General features: G+C 42.3%; 2 protein-coding genes across 2 annotated transcripts in view; both read left to right on the top strand.

Moving 5' to 3' along the window:
- The window catches only part of LOC123464831 (ATP-binding cassette sub-family C member 4-like), an 891,549-nt gene that overhangs the window by 269,233 nt on the left and 605,008 nt on the right, over window positions 1–17,308 (top strand). The window lies entirely within an intron of this gene.
- The window catches only part of LOC102412565 (ATP-binding cassette sub-family C member 4-like), a 169,597-nt gene that overhangs the window by 30,569 nt on the left and 121,720 nt on the right, over window positions 1–17,308 (top strand). Inside the window, 4 exon segments of the mRNA XM_045162457.1 lie at window positions 2,261–2,424; window positions 3,546–3,671; window positions 5,029–5,278; window positions 7,184–7,285. Of these exon segments, the coding sequence (XP_045018392.1) occupies window positions 2,261–2,424; window positions 3,546–3,671; window positions 5,029–5,278; window positions 7,184–7,285 (642 nt within the window).

The raw sequence follows: 17,308 nt of genomic DNA, 5'->3' as shown, positions 1-17,308 counted from the left end.
GGGTTTGGTGTCAGCCAGGGTTCTGTTGAGGATGTAAGACAAAGGTTCTATTTATCCAACTTTCACTTCTCTGTGTACAAATTCGATGTAATTATATATATTGTTTCATAAGTGAGAGTTTTGTTTTTCTGATAATAAATGGCAGCACTGTTCTTGCCCAGCTTGGTTAGTGTCCTAAGGGGTCCTCCTGGAGGGGCCCTTCTTGGCACGTGGTGTAGGTGTTGCTGAACTGTCTTCCTCCTCCTCTAGGTGATGAAGGCCTGGTGGTCAGGGATTGTTCTTTCCCCTGCACCCTGTTCAGTGCCTGCTGCATAGGGAGCCTTCAAGTGGGTGGTCCCCAGACACAACCTCCTCTCTGCTGTCCCCACACACTCTTTTTCCAATGACCTTAAGCATAGATCACATGACCCGGAACATCATAGCTGTTGGTCAGATCTGTGTTATAGTAGACACTTCTTTTTCCAGTATTCATTCATAAAACATGAAGTAAGGCCTCTACTCACTTTCAGGGATGAATAAAGCTTAGTTTCTGCCCTATAGAAGCCACAGTCTATCAGGGAGGTAAATACACAAGTAATTACTGCAGAGAGCAGTAGGTACCATAATACAGGCTTTCCTGGGATGCTGGGGAGCCCAGGGGAGATGGGGGCTAAACTCTGGGATGGAGAGCATTTGAGCTCTGGGATGGAGAAGCCCTGAGCTCATCTGTGTTGTGGTCATAATCCACATCTTCCTTCATTGCTGCTGGTCTGATTTTCCTGGGACATCCCTGAAGTCAGCCCTGTGCTGCCTGAAACAGTGTCATCTGAGGTGGACACTTGGATTTCTGCTTTAGCAGGTTTAAAACCCAGTGAGGTCATTTCTATTTAGGTTTCTGCTTGTTCCTTCAGAGAATATTGTCTCTATACTCTGTCCTTAATGGCTTTTACCATCCCAAAGAGAGGCTATGCTAAAGAATGCTCAAACTACTGCACAACTGCACTCATGTCACATGCTAGTAAAGTAATGCTCAAAATTCTCCAAGCCAGGCCTCAGCAATACCTGAACTGTGAAATTCCAGATGTTCAAGCTGGTTTTAGAAAAGGCATAGGACCAGAGATCAAATTGCCAACATCTGCTGGATCATCGAAAAAGCAAGAGAGTTCCAGAAAAACATCTATTTTTACTCTATTGACTATGCCTAAGCCTTTGACTGTGTGGATCACAAGAAACTGTAGAAAATTCTGAAAGAGATGTGAATACCAGACCACATGACATGCTTATTGAGAAACCTGTATGCAGGTCAGGAAGCAACAGTTAGAACTGGACATGGAACAACAGACTGGTTCCAAATAGGAAAAGGAGCACGTCAAGGCTGTATATTGTCACCCTACTTATTTAACTTATATGCAGAGTACATCGTGAGAAACGCTGGGCTGGAAGAAGCACAAGCTGGAATCAAGATTGCCAGGAGAAATATTAATAACCTCAGATATGTAGATGACACCACCCTTATGGCAGAAAGTGAAGAAGAACTAAAGAGCCTCTTGATGAAAGTGAAAGAGGAGAGTGAAAATGTTGGCTTAAAGCTCAACATTCAGAGAACTAAGATCATGGTATCCAGTCGCATCACTTCATGGCAAATACAGTGGCTGATTTTATTTTTCTGGGATCCAAAATCACTGCAGATGGTGATTGGAGCCATAAAATTAAAAGACACTCCTTGGAAGAAAAGTTATGACCAACCTAGAAAGCAGATTAAAAAGCAGAGACATTACTTTGTCAACAAAGGTCTGTCTAGTCAAGGCTATGGTTTTTCCAGTGGTCATGTATGGATGTGAGAATTGGACTATAAAGAAAGCTGAGTGCCAAAGAATTGATGCTTTTGAACTGTGGTGTTGGAGAAGACTCTTGAGAGTCCCTTGCACTGCAAGGAGGTCCAACCAGTCCATCCTAAAGGAGATCAGTCTTGGGTGTTCATTGGAAGGACTGATGTTGAAGCTGAAACTCCAATACTTTGGCAACCTGATGTGAAGAGCTTACTCATTTGAAAAGACCCTAATGCTGGGAAAGATTGAAGGCAGGAAGAGAAGGGGAGGACAGAGGATAAGATGGTTGGATGGCTCACCGACTTAATGGACATGAGTTTGGGTAAACTCCGAGAGTTAGTAATTTACAGGGAGGCCTGGTGTGGTGCGGTTCATGGTGTCACAAAGAGTCGGACGGGACTGAGCGACTGAACTGAACTGAACTGAAGAGGGCTTTGTTTTTCTCTTTTAAGGTAACACCGTTCTTGCACTATCTGTGGGTGGGGCCACTGCAGGCTGTCGCAGTGACTGCCCTGCTCTGGATGGAAATAGGAATATCATGTCTTGCCGGGATGGCGGTTCTGATTATTCTTCTGCTTTTGCAAAGCTGCTTTGGGAAGTTGTTTTCATCACTCCGGTAAGAGAAACACTTCTTTTAAAAATTGATAATACGTAATTGGTAACATCTATAGTCTGCTTGATGCTTTTGTTCAAAAACAAGGCAAATGCCTTCTCTAGTCTCTTCTTTGTGTGAGTTGTAGACCCTGCAGGCTTAGCCAGTGGAAGCTCCAGCCTTAAACTGAAGGCTGATCCTGAAACAGGAACAGGGAAGGCATTCACTGGGTCCTCTTGGCACTGTGTCTGAAAAAATAGAGTGTCCTTCAGCAGAATTTACCCATGTCCAAGTTATTTAAATATTGTTAAATAGTAATAATCTTGTAGCCCCATTTCTCACTGCATATATTTTTGTTATGCTTGTGTTGGAGCCTTTCAGGTATTTATTCATGTTTCCATTAAATTATAAGCACCCCCAGGACCAGGCTGATCTTCACTGTGTCTTCATGAAGCCCCACAGTCAAAGCAGCACATGTGATGGAAAAGTGGCTGGTGGTGAAGAGCCTTCTAGTTAGACTGAAGCAGGTCCCAGAGGGTTGGAGGTGGGCGGTTGTCAGGTGATGGAGATGTTGTGCTATTTGAAGGTCACTGAGTTCTTGTGTGTGTTGTGTGTGTGTAGTTCTGTGCTTGGTGTCTTTATTTGGAATTTCCTTTCCTTTCTTTGCTGGAGAGATAGATACTTCCTATCCTTCAAGGCCCTGTTCAAGTGCTACCAGGTCTCTGAAGCTCTTCTTGTTCTCCTTTCTTGGTGGAATTAACAGTCCCATCTTTTCCGCTCCCCAGAACTTCTCTCCTATTTTATTACGGCACAGACTCTGTCTTCCTGGGTTTCTTTCTGCCTCTCTACCTGACCGCGACCTCTTTGAGCAGATGGTTTGTATCTGACACATTTCAGGTCTTTCTTAGCCGATCCTGCACATTCTCAAGTTACTTCTTAAAATGGACTGAATGGTTGATTTCCTAGTTGAAGCCTTTTTCTCCATTTGTATTTTGAGTAGGACCTGCCTGTGTTCGAAGTGCAAAAGGGCTGTAGAGAATAATTTTATTCCTAGCCCGCCCCCATGCACACTCCTGCTGCTGCTGCTGCTGCTGAGTAAAGTTGGGATGTGGTCACTGAGGCTCATCTCACGTCTGTCCCCTCAGGAGTAAGACCGCTGCTCTCACAGATGAGAGGATAAGGACCATGAGTGAAGTCATAACTGGCATCAGAACAATAAAAATGAATGCTTGGGAAAAGTCATTTATAGACCTTATTACCAGACTGAGAAGGTAAGTTTATATATATATAGATGTCTCTCCATATTTTCATGCTTTATTTCCTATTCTATTGGATATTTTAGATGTCTTGCCAAAGAAGTGCTTAAGTTCATCTTCACATTAAGGTGAACTTAAATGCTAACTATTCACTGCATCGCCTACATGTTTCAGGAGGGTTAAGAATAGTGGAGATATCATTTAACCTGTTCTTTCATTTGCCATCTTTTCAAAGGAAAAATATATATATATATATGCTTCTTACTTATATAGAAATGAAATTCTAAGAAGTTCTTAATACCTCAAATCCCAATAAGCAATGCTTTTAACATAGTATTTGAGACAATGACATTCAAACTAAAATTGTAATTTATGGTGATGGCTAATAACCAGGAAGATTATGGAGATTTGGTATGAAGATTATGGTATACTTGTATTGAGCCGACTGTATGAATCACTATTGTTCATTGTTGCTGTGCTTAGTCGCTCAATCGGATCTGATTCCTTGTGACCCCATGGACTGTAGCTCGCCAGGCTTCTCTGGCCATGGGACTTCCCAGGCAGGAGTACTGGAGTGGGTTGCCATTTCCTCCTCCAGAGGATCTTACAGACCCAGGGATTAAACCCATGTCTCCTACATTGGAGGTGGATTCTTTACCACCATGAAAGCTCATGAATCACTATTCATTTCAAATGGAGCTATGAAAATACTGTCCCTTTTGTTCTGCTTCATGTTTTTAAACTGTTTCTCCATCTTTCATTTAAATATCTGGTGAGCATTTCTCTGACCCCACCTTGTCACCTCTCACTTTTCACCTTTGCGGAGCCCATCTTCCTTCTACTCTGGCCTCCAAGCCTGACTCCAGCTCATCTTCAGGGTCCACGTGTGTGTGACTTGCCCTGACTCCACTGTTCCGAGTTACATATCCCAGCTCTGGGCTCCCTTGGGGGCTGTGATGACTGTCTCTGTCTGTTGTCTCCCAATTTTGTGGTTGCTAATTCTCTTCGCCCACAAGTTCATGAGCGCCTGGAGGGGAAAGGACATGTGTTTCTGTGAGGAGCCTGGCACAGACTTGTGATTATGAATGTTTGTTGAATGAATGATCAAACCCAGTATGATTGACCTGAAATGTTTGCAAGTGTGACATTAAGCCTCCTTTTACTTGAAAGAGTGAAGTGATGATGCAGTGTGTGGTCCTGGTGTTGGGCAGACCCCTGAGTGTGCACTATGCTAATGTCTCCATGATGTGATGGATGGTTTATCTCAATCTTTGTCCATTCCCTAGAAAGGGGCCACTGACACAGGGCACTGAATTCGTGTCTTGTATGCTGGCGCTTCTTATAAAACCTTTGTCCTACTTTCTTTTTACAGTAAGGAAATTTCCAAGATTCTGAGAAGTTCCTACCTTAGGGGCATGTATTTGGCATCATTTTTCACTGTGAGCAAAATCATGATTTTTGTCACCTTCATCACCAATGAGCTCCTTGACAACCGGATCACAGCCAGCCAAGTGTTTGTGGTGGTGACGCTGTTCGAGGCTTTGCGGTTCTCGAGCACCCTCTACTTCCCCCTGGCCGTTGAGAAGGTGTCAGAGGCCGTCGTCAGCATCCAAAGAATCAAGGTTTGGGGACAAATAATTTTTTTTCAATTGTAGGTGGAGTTTTTGTAAAATGCCTCCATTTGTTTGGTGTTACTATGTTCCAGTTAGGTGATATTTAACTTTCTCAGTGCCAAAGCTGAAAGTCTTCCCAGAATGTTGTAGGTACTCCCTTTTCTTGTTAGGTAGAGTGTGTTACAGATATCCTAAGACTGGTTCTCATGTAGGGGCAGTAGTATATATAAGTAGCAGTAGTGCAGGGCTCTAGTGTAGTGATGTCTGCAGAGTGATTAAAATGTCTAAAAGCGGGAGCAAACAGAGTGCATCTCCTGTGCTGACTCCAGTGGCCAGGCAGTGACTGTGCACAGTCCCTGGGCCGGGAGGGGAGGAACTTGCTGAGAAGTCCTTGTTCCCTGCGGAGGAAGAGTGGCCTCAGATTCACTTAATTCTCTGTGTTCGAAATAAGTTCTTTCTTCCACAGATGTTTTACTTGTTGGTATCTGAGCCTGCCTTTTGTATCTGTCTTTTCATCCCTGGCCCCTTTTTATTTACTGCTTAATCCATTCTCTCTAGCTGCCTTCTTCTTTTTAAATTTGTAATTCCCACCACTATGTGAACTAAGAAGTTCCAGATATACAAGCTGGATTTAGGAAAGGCAGAGGAACCAGATATCAAAATGCCAACATCCATTGGATCATAGAAAAAGCAAGAGAATTCCAGAAAAAAAAACGTCTACTTTTGCTTCATTGACTACACTAAAGCTTTTGACTGTGTGGGTCACAACAAACTGTGGAAAACTATCAAAGAGATGGGAATATCAAACCACTTTACCTGCCTCCTGAGAAACCTGTATGCAGGTCAAGAAGCAACTGTTAGAACTGGACATGGAACAATGGACTAGTTCCAAATTGAGAAAGGAGTATGTCAAGGCTGTATATTGTCACCCTGCTTATTTAACTTATATGCAAAGTACATCATGTGAAATGCTGGGCAAAGGAGAATGAAAAAGGTGGCTTAAGACTCAACATTCAGAAAACTAAGATCATGGCCTCTCATCCCATTGCTTCATGGCAAAAAATAGGGAAACAGTGGAAACAGTGGCAGACTTAATTTTCTCGGGCTACAAAATCACTGTAGACAGTGACTACAACCATGAAATTAAAAAATGCTTACTCCTTGGGAGAAAGGCTATGACAAACCTAGACAGCATATTAAAAAGTAGAGACATTGCTTTATCGACAAAGGTCTATATAGTCAAAGCTATGGTTTTTCCACTCATTGTGTATGGATGTGAGAGTTGGGCCATAAAGCAGGCTGAGCATGGAAGAAATGATGCTTTGAAATTGTAGTGATGGAGAAGACTCTTGAGAGTCCCTTGGGCTTCAAAGACTTCAAACCCGCTATTCCTAAAGGAAATCAACCATGAGTATTCACTGGAATGACTGGTGCTGAAGGGTCAATACTTTCTTTGGCCACCTGATGCCAAGAACAGACTCATTGGAAAACACCCTGATACTGAGAAAGATTGAAGGCAGGAGGAGAAGGGGACAACAGAGGATGAGATGGTTAGATAGTGTCCCTGACTCAATCAACATAAATTTGAGCAAACTCTTGGAGACAGTGATGGATGGGGAGCCTGGAGTGCTATATAGTCCATGGGATTGCAAAGAGTCATACACAACTTAGTGACTGAACAGCAACAAATACACTATATTATATGATTATATTGATATATACCATGAGGTGTAATAATAGTATATATGATTCCATATATTATTTAATATATTCTGATGTGAACTAATACTATAAGTACAGTTAGCAAAACAGTATTTAGACTGTTCAAAGTTTGCAAATTCCAGGAAAGTGACTGTTTTTGTTTGTGCTTTCTTCCTGCAGTTTAACCATCTGTTTTTTTCCTCTTTTCTGTAGAATTTTTTATCACTTGATGAAATACCACAGCTCAACACTCAGCTGCCATCAGATGGTGAAATGATGGTGGACATGCAAGATTTCACTGCTTTTTGGGATGAGGTAACATATCTTTCTTTCCAAGATCCTGACTGCTAACAGACAAGTGTGATATAGATTTATTGGAGAATTTTTAGATTGTACCATGGTGTTAAATGTGACTTGCTCATTAACTAAAAGTATGTTAAATTTTTTTTCGAAATTGGCACTAAGGTTTGTATCTAATGGAGATTAAGTATAATATCAACCTAAAATGTTTGACATGTTGCTCTCACTCTCATTTTCAAGACAGTTTTCAAAGTATTAGCACGTATTGAATTTAAAGTCCATACATTTGTAATGTTAGAATTTACGGAATTGGACAGACAAAATGCGGCAGTGTGGAATGGGTTAACTAACAAACACACAACTGGTTGTTAAAGACTTTGGGGAATCAACGTTCATTTTTGCCTTGATTATCAGGCCACTGTATTATACATAGAGTGAGGCCATGATCTGGATGTTTGCTGTGGGGTAGGGTGGGGGCTCCTGCATCCTGAGCTTCTGGATACTTTGGTGGCAGCCAGGGCAGGAGGAGACAGCAGTTAGGCATAATGACCACCAGTGATTCCCTATTAAAGGACTGCAACGTATGGCAAGCTGACAGGGAGAACTGGTGATTCCCAACACTTGGTTTATTTGTTAGGTTCAGGCAAACAGAAAAAAAAAAAAAAAAAACACAAGAAAAACAGGGTCTGGTCTCAAGAAGTTGTTAGCATCACACACCCATTGCGGCCCCTTTACCAACTGAAATGCTCCCCCTGCCCCCTGGTTCCCTGGTCCTCTGTGCACACCCTCCTCTATCTGTATGAATTAGTCAGTAAAACAGAACCCAACAGTGGCAGAGGGAATTACATTTAAGGAGTTAGTTACGGATAAAAGGGAGAAAAAAACAGAAAGGGCAAAATGGTGGTGTGTGAGACAACCCAGGGGTTATCAAAGGCATGAAGCTGTTCCTACTCCCAGGGCTGGAGGACCTCTGGATGGAGGTGCCTCCACCAGAGGGTCCACCCTCCAGAGCCGAGCCCAGGAGTCCAGCAGCTGTCAGAGTGGGGGCCACAGAGCACGAGTCAACTCTGTAGACTCGTCCTTTCTTTCATGCCTCTGACTCTGTGGTGCCACCTACATCGCGTTCACCTGCTTCTGACTCAGCACCTGCCGTCCCCATCGACAACCAATGGTTTGTTCCCAGGTACATGAAACCACATCCCTGTACCTTCTGTACATGGAAACTCACACAGGGTACTTGACCTTCCCTGATGGTTTCTCCTGCTTTAATATAGTAGATTTGCTTCCTGTTTGGTGTTTCTTGGCATAATGCTCTTGAAACATTTATAGAAAGCACCACTAAAATTCCATTATAAAATCCACTCTATGTGAATGCTCTAGGTCAGTGATCACACCATCGTGATTATCTGGGTCGTGAAGATCTTTTTTGTACAGTTCTTCTGTGTTTTCTTGCCATCTCTTCTTAATATCTTCTGCTTCTGTTAGGTCCATACCATTTCTGTCCTTTATCTAGCTCATCTTTGCATGAAATGTTCCTTTGATATCTGATTTCCTTGAAGAGATCCCTAGTCTTTCCCATTCTGTTGTTTTCCTCTATTTCTTTGCATTGATCACTGAAGAAGGCTTTCTTATCTCATCTTGCTATTCTTTGGAACTCTGCATTCAGATGTTCGTATCTTTCCTTTTCTCCTTTGCTTTTCGCTTCTCTTCTTTTCACAGCTATTTGTAAGGCCTCCCCAGACAGCCATTTTGCTTTTTTGCATTTCTTTTCTATGGGAATGGTCTTGATCCCTGTCTCCTGTACAATGTCATGAACCTCATTTCATAGTTCATCAGGCACTCTATCCATCAGATCTAGGTCCTTAAATCTATTTCTCACTTCCACTGTATAATCACAAGGGATTTGATTTAGGTCATACCTAGACTGACCTAGAGCCAGGCATCCTGGAATGTGAAGTCAAGTAGGCCTTAGAAAGCATCACTACGAACAAAGCTAGTGGAGGTGATGGAATTCCAGTTGAGCTATTCCAAATCCTGAAAGATGATGCTGTGGAAGTGCTGCACTCAATATGCCAGCAAATTTGGAAAACTCAGCAGTGGCCACAGGACTGGAAAAGGTCAGTTTTCATTCCAATCCCAAAGAAAGGCAATGCCAAAGAATGCTCATACTACCACACAATTGCACTCATCTCACACGCTAGTAAAGTAATGCTCAAAATTCTCCAAGCCAGGCTTCAGCAATATGTGAACCATGAACTTCCTGATGTTCAAGCTGGTTTTAGAAAAGGCAGAGGAACCAGAGATCAAATTGCCAACATCTGCTGGATCATCGAAAAAGCAAGAGAGTTCCAGAAAAACATCTACTTCTGCTTTATTGACTATGCCAAAGCCTTTGACCATGTGGATCACTATAAACTGTGGAGAATTCTGAAAGAGATGGGGATACCAGACCACCTGATCTGCCTCTTGAGAAATTTGTATGCAGGTCAGGAAGCAACAGTTAGAACTGGACATGGAAGAACAGACTGGTTCCAAATAGGAAAAGGAGTTCATCAAGGCTGTATATTTAGCTGTTTATTTAACTTATATACAGAGTACATCATGAGAAACGCTGGACTGGAAGAAACACAAGCTGGAATCAAGATTGCCAGGAGAAATATCAGTAACCTCAGATATGCAGATGACACCACCCTTATGGCAGAAAGTGAAGAGGAACTCAAAAGCCTCTTGATGAAAGTGAAAGTGGAGAGTGAAAGAGTTGGCTTAAAGCTCAACATTCAGAAAACGAAGATCATGACATCCGGTCCCACCACTTCATGGGAAATAGATGGGGAAACAGTGGAAACAGTGTCAGACTTTATTTTTCTGGGCTCCAAAATCACTACAGATGGTGACTGCAGCCATGAAATTCAAAGACGCTTACTCCTTGGAAGGAAAGTTATCACCAACCTAGATAGCATATTCAAAAGCAGAAACATTACTTTGATAACAAAGGTTCGTCTAGTCAAGGCTATGGTTTTTCCTGTGGTCATGTATGGATGTGAGAGTTGGATTGTGAAGAAGGCTGAGTGCCGAAGAATTGATGCTTTTGAACTGTGGTGTTGGAGAAGACTCTTGAGAGTCCCTTGGACTATAAGGAGATCCAACCAGTCCATTCTGAAAGAGATCAGCCCTGGGATTTCTTTGGAAGGAATGATGCTAAAGCTGAAACTCCAATACTGGGGCCACCTCATGCGAAGAGTTGATTCATTGGAAAAGACTCTGATGCTGGGAAGGACTGGGGGCAGGAGGAGAAGGGGACAACAGAGGATGAGATGGCTGGATGGCATCACCGACTCGATGGACGTGAGTCTCAGTGAACTCTGGGAGTTTGTGATGGACAGGGAGGCCTGGCATGCTGCGATTCATGGGGTCGCAAAGAGTCGGACACGACTGAGCGACTGATCTGATCTGATCTGTTCTAATGTGAATGCTACCACATTCTTTGTATGAAACTCATTAGCAGATTTCTTTAGTTCCCAGTAAACACGTAGATTTATTTTAAATCAATTGGGTATATGATACAGATTGTTTCTGCAGTTTTTAATGAACTGAAATAAAAATATATATAACAGTATCTGCCTGTGCAACAAATGGCTGTAAGGTAGAATAAGGGATTTTAGTTGTACTACAGCCTATGTGAATAAATCAGATGAAAAATCTGAAAAGGTTTCTATATACCTTCTCGAGTAAAAAAAATCCAAATTGTTAATAACTCAATCAATGATTTTAATAAAAAATACTAATAACTCAAGATACTAAACTGCTAAAGGAAGAGGAGAAAAGGTTGTGAGTTCTGCAGTAAGGCTCTTATTGTAAAATCTAACTAATTGCATATTATGATTCTGTTAGAGCAGTATTCAAAATTACAGAGATAAGAGCCTTCATCAGCTACATTTTCACAAAAATAGCTACCATGTTAACATTAATGTGTGGCAAGGTTTCCTTGGAGAAGGAAATTGCAGCCCACTCCAGGATTCTTGCCTGGAGAATCCCATGGACAGAAGAGCCTGGCAGGCTACAGGCCATAGGGTCACAGAGTCAGACATGCCTGAAGTGAGTTAGCAAAGCAACACAAAGGTATTCCTATCTAGGTAAATGATAATTATGCTATTGCAGCTAATTTTTACCACTTCGGGGGAATGAAATTTCTAAATATTTTCAACTGAATCTTATCTTTTATGCTACTGCTAAGTCACTTCAGTCATGTCCGACTCTGTGCGACCCCATGGACGGCAGCCCACCAGGCTCCCCCGTCCCTGGGATTGCACTTACTAAAAACTAATAGCCATGGTACCATAATAAAATTTTTTGTGAGGTACCTAGACTGTTGCTACTGAGACACAAAAATGTAAGGTAAGCATACCTTTTCCCAGAAACCTTTGAAGCCAGAGATATTAAACAATTAAGGGACTTGAAAACATTAGGGATATGCATAAACTTTCAAATAAAACAAACTATAGCTGTACTAGGAAGCAATGATGAAATAGTAAATCTTCATCTTATGAATGTTTAATTATCTAAATGTAAGGAATTCTGGCTTAAGAAATGGTCAAAAGCAACTTGTCATTTCTTACGGTAAAATATTGAAAACCAAGCGCTAAATTCAGCCACTATAGGATAAAGAAACTAAAACAGAAAAGCCTTAAGGACCTGGAGACTTAGTGAGCAAAGGCTCATTTTAAACTGATTGAAGCCCCTGAACTAATCCTATGTGTCAAAAGCAGGGAAGAAGGATCTCTCTAAACTTGTAAAAACTAGTGATTCATAAGGAAACTAAAGAAATGAAAGTATGCATGCTTATCATATAACAGAAATAAAAACTGAGAAAAGATACAGAAGAAAGAAAAAGTGTGATCTCTTTACTCAGGGCAATCATCATTAAAAATCTACAGTAATCTGATCAACTAAAAGTTTTCTCTGAAATTATACTGCTCCCATTTCCTGTGTCAAAACTTAAAATGACTCTCTCATTAAAGATTTAGTAAATGATTCTAAAAGAGCTTCCTTCTTGCCTCATAGAGGTTCGGTTCAGTTCAGTTCAGTCGCTCAGTCATGTCCGATTCTCTGCTACCACATGAATTGCAGATGCCAGGCCTCCCTGTCCAACACCAACTCCCGAAGTTCACTCAGACTCACGTCCATCGAGTCAGTGATACCATCCAGCCATCTCATCCTCTGTCGTCCCCTTCTCCTCCTGCCCCTAATCCCTCCCAGCATCAGAGTCTTTTCCAATGAGTCAACTCTTCGCATGAGGTGGCCAAAGTATTGGTTTAAGCTTCAACATCAGTCCTTCCAATGAACACCCATGGACTGATCTCATTTAGGATGGAATGGTTGGATCTCCTTGCAGTCCAAGTCACTCTCAAGAGTCCTTTCCAACACCACAGTTCAAAAGCATCAATTCTTTGGCGCTCAGATTTCTTCACAGTCCAACTCTCACATCCATACATGACCACAGGAAAAACCACAGCCTTGACTAGATGAACCTTTGTTGGCAAAGTAATGTCTCTGCTTTTGAATATGCTATCTAGGTTGGTGATAACTTTCCTTCCAAGGAGTAAGCGTCTTTTAATTTCATGGCTGCAATCACCATCTGCAATGATTTTGGACCCCCCAAAAATAAAGTTTGACACTGTTTCCACTATTTCCCTATTCATTTTCCATGAAGTGATGGGACAAGATGCCATGATCTTAGTTATCTGAATGTTGAGTTTTAAGCCAACTTTTTCACTGTCCTTTTTCACTTTCATCAAGAGGCTATTTAGTTCCTCTTTACTTTCTGCCATAAGGGTGGTGTCATCTGCATATCTGAGGATACTGATATTTCTCCCAGCAATCTTGATTCCAGCTTGTGCTTCTTCCAGCCCAGCGTTTCTCGTGATGTACTGCATATAAGTTAAATAAGCAGGGTGACAATATACATCCTTGACGTACTCCTTTTCCTATTTAGAACCAGTCTGTTGTTCCATGTCCAGTTCTAACTGTTGCTTCCTGACCTGCATACAGGTTTCTCAAGAGACAGGTCAGGTGGTCTGGTATCCCCATCTCTTTCAGAATTCTCCACAGTTTATAGTGAACCACACAGAAAAGGCTTTGGCGTAGTCAATAAAGCAGAAATATATGTTTTTCTGGAACTCTCTTGTTTTTTCTTTGATCCAGAGGATGTTGCCAATTTGGTCTCTGGTTCCTCTGCCTTTTCTAAAACCAGCTTGAACATCTGGAAGTTCATGGTTCATGTATTGCTGAAGCCTGGCTTGGAGAATTTTGAGCATTACTTTACTAGCATGTGAGATGAGTGCAATTGTGTGGTAGTTTGAGGATTCTTTGGCATTGCCTTTCTTAGGGATTGGAATGAAAACTGACCTTTCCAGTCCTGTGGCCACCGCTGAGTTTTGCAAATTTGCTGGCATATTGAGTGCAGCACTTTCACAGCATCACCTTTTAGGATTTGAAATAGCTCAACTCGAATTCCACCACTTCTGCTAGCTTTGTTTGTAGTGATGCTTCCTAAGGCCAACTTAACTTCACATTCCAGGATATCTGGGTCTAGGTAAGTGTGAGTGATCACACTATCATGATTATCTGGGTTGTGAAGATTTTTTTTTGTACAATTCTTCTGTGTATTCTTGCCACCTCTTCTTAATATCTTCTGCTTCTGTTAGGTCCATACCATTTCTGTCCTTTATTGAGCCCATCTTTGCATGAAATGTTCCCTTGGTATCTCTAATTTTCTTGAAGAGATCTCTAGTGTTTCCCATTCTATTGTTTTCCTCTATTTCTTTGTATTGATCGCTGAGGAAGTCTTTCTTACCTCTCCTTGCTATTCTTTGTAACACTGCATTCAAATGGGTATATCTTTCCTTTTCTCCTTTGCTTTTGGCTTCTCTCCTTTTCACAGCTATTTGTACGGCCTTCTCAGACAGCCATTTTGCTTTTTTTTTTTTGCATTTCTTTTCCATGGGGATGGTCTTGATCCCTGTCTCCTGTACAGTGTCACTAACCTCCATCCATAGTTCATCAACCACTCTGTCTATCAGATGTAATGGCAAAGCACTTCGGTATTCTTCCTTTGAGAACCCCATGAAGAGTATGAATAGGTGAAAATAGGACACTGAAAGATGAACTCCCCAGGTCGGTAAGTGCCCAATATGCTACTGGAGATCAGTGGAGAAATAATTCCAGATAGAATGAAGGGACGGAAAAGCAAAAAAAAAAAAAAAAAACAAAAAACAAACAACCAGTTGTGGATGTGACTGGTGATAGAAGCAAGGTCAGATATTGCAAAGAGTAATATTGCATAGGAACCTGGAATGTTAGGTCCATGCTGCTGCCGCTGCTAAGTCGCTTCAGTCATGTCTGACTCTGTGCGACCCCAGAGATGGCAGCCCACCAGGCTCCCCCGCCCCTGGGATTCTCCAGGCAAGAACACTGGAGTGGGTTGCCATTTCCTTCTCCAATGCATGAAAGTGAAAAGTTAAAGTGAGGTCGCTCAGTCGTGTCCGACTCCTGGCGACCCCATGGACTGCAGCCTACCAGGCTCCTCCGTCTATGGGATTTTCCAGGCAAGAGAACTAGAGTGGGGTGCCATTGCCTTCTGCAGTTAGGTCCATGAATCAAGGCAAATTGGAAGTGGTCAACAGGAGGTATCAAGAGTGAACATTGACATTCTAGGAATCAGCAAACTAAGATGGACTGGAATAGGTGAATTTAACTCAGATGACATCCTGGAATGTGAAGTTAAGTGGGCCTTAGGAAGCATCACTACGAACAAAGCTAGTGGAGGTGATGGAATTCCACTTGAGCTATTTCAAATCCTAAAAGGTGATGCTGTGAAAGTGCTGTACTTAATATACCAGCAAATTTGGAAAACTCAGCAGTGGCCACAGGAATGGAAAAGGTCAGTTTTCATTCACAATCTCAAAGAAAGGCAATGCCAAAGAATACTCAAACTACTGCACAATTGCACTCATCTCACATGCTAGTAAAGTAATGCTAAAAAATCTCCAAGCCAGGCTTCAGCAATACATGAACCGTGAATTTCCATTGTTCAAGCTGATTTTAGAAAAGGCAGAGGAACCAGAGATTAAATTGCCAACATCCTCTGGATCATCGAAAAAGCAAGAGAGTTCCAGAAAAACATCTATTTCTGCTTTATTGACTATGCTAAAGTATTTGACTGTGTGGATCACAACAAACTGTGGAAAATTCTGAAAGGGATGGGAATACCAGACCACTTGACCTGTCTCTTGAGAAACCTGTATGCAGGTCAGGAAGCAAGTTAGAACTGGACATGGAAGAACAGACTGGTTCCAAATAGGAAAAGGAGTACGTCAAGGCTGTATATTGTCACACTGCTTATTTAACTTATATGCAGAGTACATTATGAGAAATGCTGGGCTGGAGGAAGCACAAGCTGGAATCAAGATTGCCAGGAGAAATATCAATATCCTCAGATATGCAGATAACACCACCCTTATGGCAGAAAGTGAAGAACTAAAGAGCCTCTTGATGAAAGTGAAAGAGGAGAGTGAAAAAGTTGGTTTAAAGCTCAACATTCAGAAAACTAAGATCATGGCATCTGGTCCCATCACTTTATGGGAAATGGATGGGGAAACAGTGGAAAAAGTGTCAGATTATTTTTCTGGGCTCCAAAATTACTGCAAATGGTGATCGTAGCCATGAAATTAAAAGACACTTACTCCTTGCAAGGAAAGTTATGACCAGCCTAGACAGTATATTCAAAAGCAGAGACATTACTTTGCCAACAAAGTTTCATCTAGTCAAGGCTATGGTTTTTCCAGGAGTCATGTATGGATGTGAGAGTTGGAGTATAATGAAATCTGACCACAGAAGAATTGATGCTTTTGAACTGTGGTGTTGAAGACTGTTGAGAGTCCCTTGGCCTGCAAGGAGTTCCAACCAGTCTATCCTAAAGGAGATCATTCCTGAGTGTTCATTGGAAGGACTGATGTGGAAGCTGAAACTCCAATACTTTGGCCACCTGATGCAAAGAGCTGTCTCATTTGAAATGACCCTGATGCTGGGAAAGATTGAGGGCAGGAGGAGAAGGGGATGACAGAGGATGAGATGGCTGAATGGCATCACCAACTCGATGGATATGGGTTTGGGTAAACTCCGGAAGTTGGTGATGGACAGGGAGGCTTGGTGTGCTGCCGTTCATGGGGTTGCAAAGACCTGGACATGACTGAGCGACTGAACTGAACTGAGCTGATGAGAAAGAAAGTCACGCACCCAGGATAAGGACATTTCCTTGAAAGAAACCGGTTGCATCAAAGGCAGGCTTTGTCACAGGATGTGAGGTCGTTTATAGAGTGGTGTTAGTTGTAGCTGAGAGTGGCTGCAGTGGGAGCTGAGGTGGGGAAAGCAGCACTGCGGTTTTCATGGTGGTTGCTATGGTGTGTCAGCTGTGTTCACCACCTGGCAGTCACTAACGTTGAATTATCTGAACAGTAGCTTTTGCCTTTCATTCAATTCAAAAGCAGGTAGTATTAGCAGCCTTAGCATCTAAACAGGAGACATAGCTGTTGTCGTTTCCCCAGATTTCTGGTGCTGGAGAGGTGACCCTGAGGAGCCACGGCATTGGCACTCTCGTGGTAGTGGTCAGTAAAGCTGGGTGTGTAGTTACATTCAGGGCCACAGTGGTGCCCTGAGCTGTGGTCATCACACAGAGTATGGCCAGGCAGCCTGTGCCCAGAGCAGCAGGTGGGAGAGCCTGGACATCGCGTCCTCTATGCAGGTGTTCAAGTGGAACTGGGGCGCCCAATGCTATGTCTGTCCTTTTGTCCCTACACACCCCCCGCATTGTGTACAGGTGTCCACTGAATTTCTTTTGTACCAAACTATGCAGCATTTTAAAATGAACTATTTTGTTCTTTCAAGAGCTGAATATCATGTTCTCAGACTTCTTGCCCTTAGTACAGAACACCCTGTTCTGTTGTCCTGGCCTTGCCTATGAAAGGACTGTGCCCCTTGCTG

This window comes from Bubalus bubalis, chromosome 13, assembly GCF_019923935.1.
Source record: "Bubalus bubalis isolate 160015118507 breed Murrah chromosome 13, NDDB_SH_1, whole genome shotgun sequence".
In the NCBI taxonomy this organism is placed as follows: Eukaryota; Metazoa; Chordata; class Mammalia; order Artiodactyla; family Bovidae; genus Bubalus; species Bubalus bubalis.
This window is presented reverse-complemented; position numbering and strand designations above follow the sequence as displayed.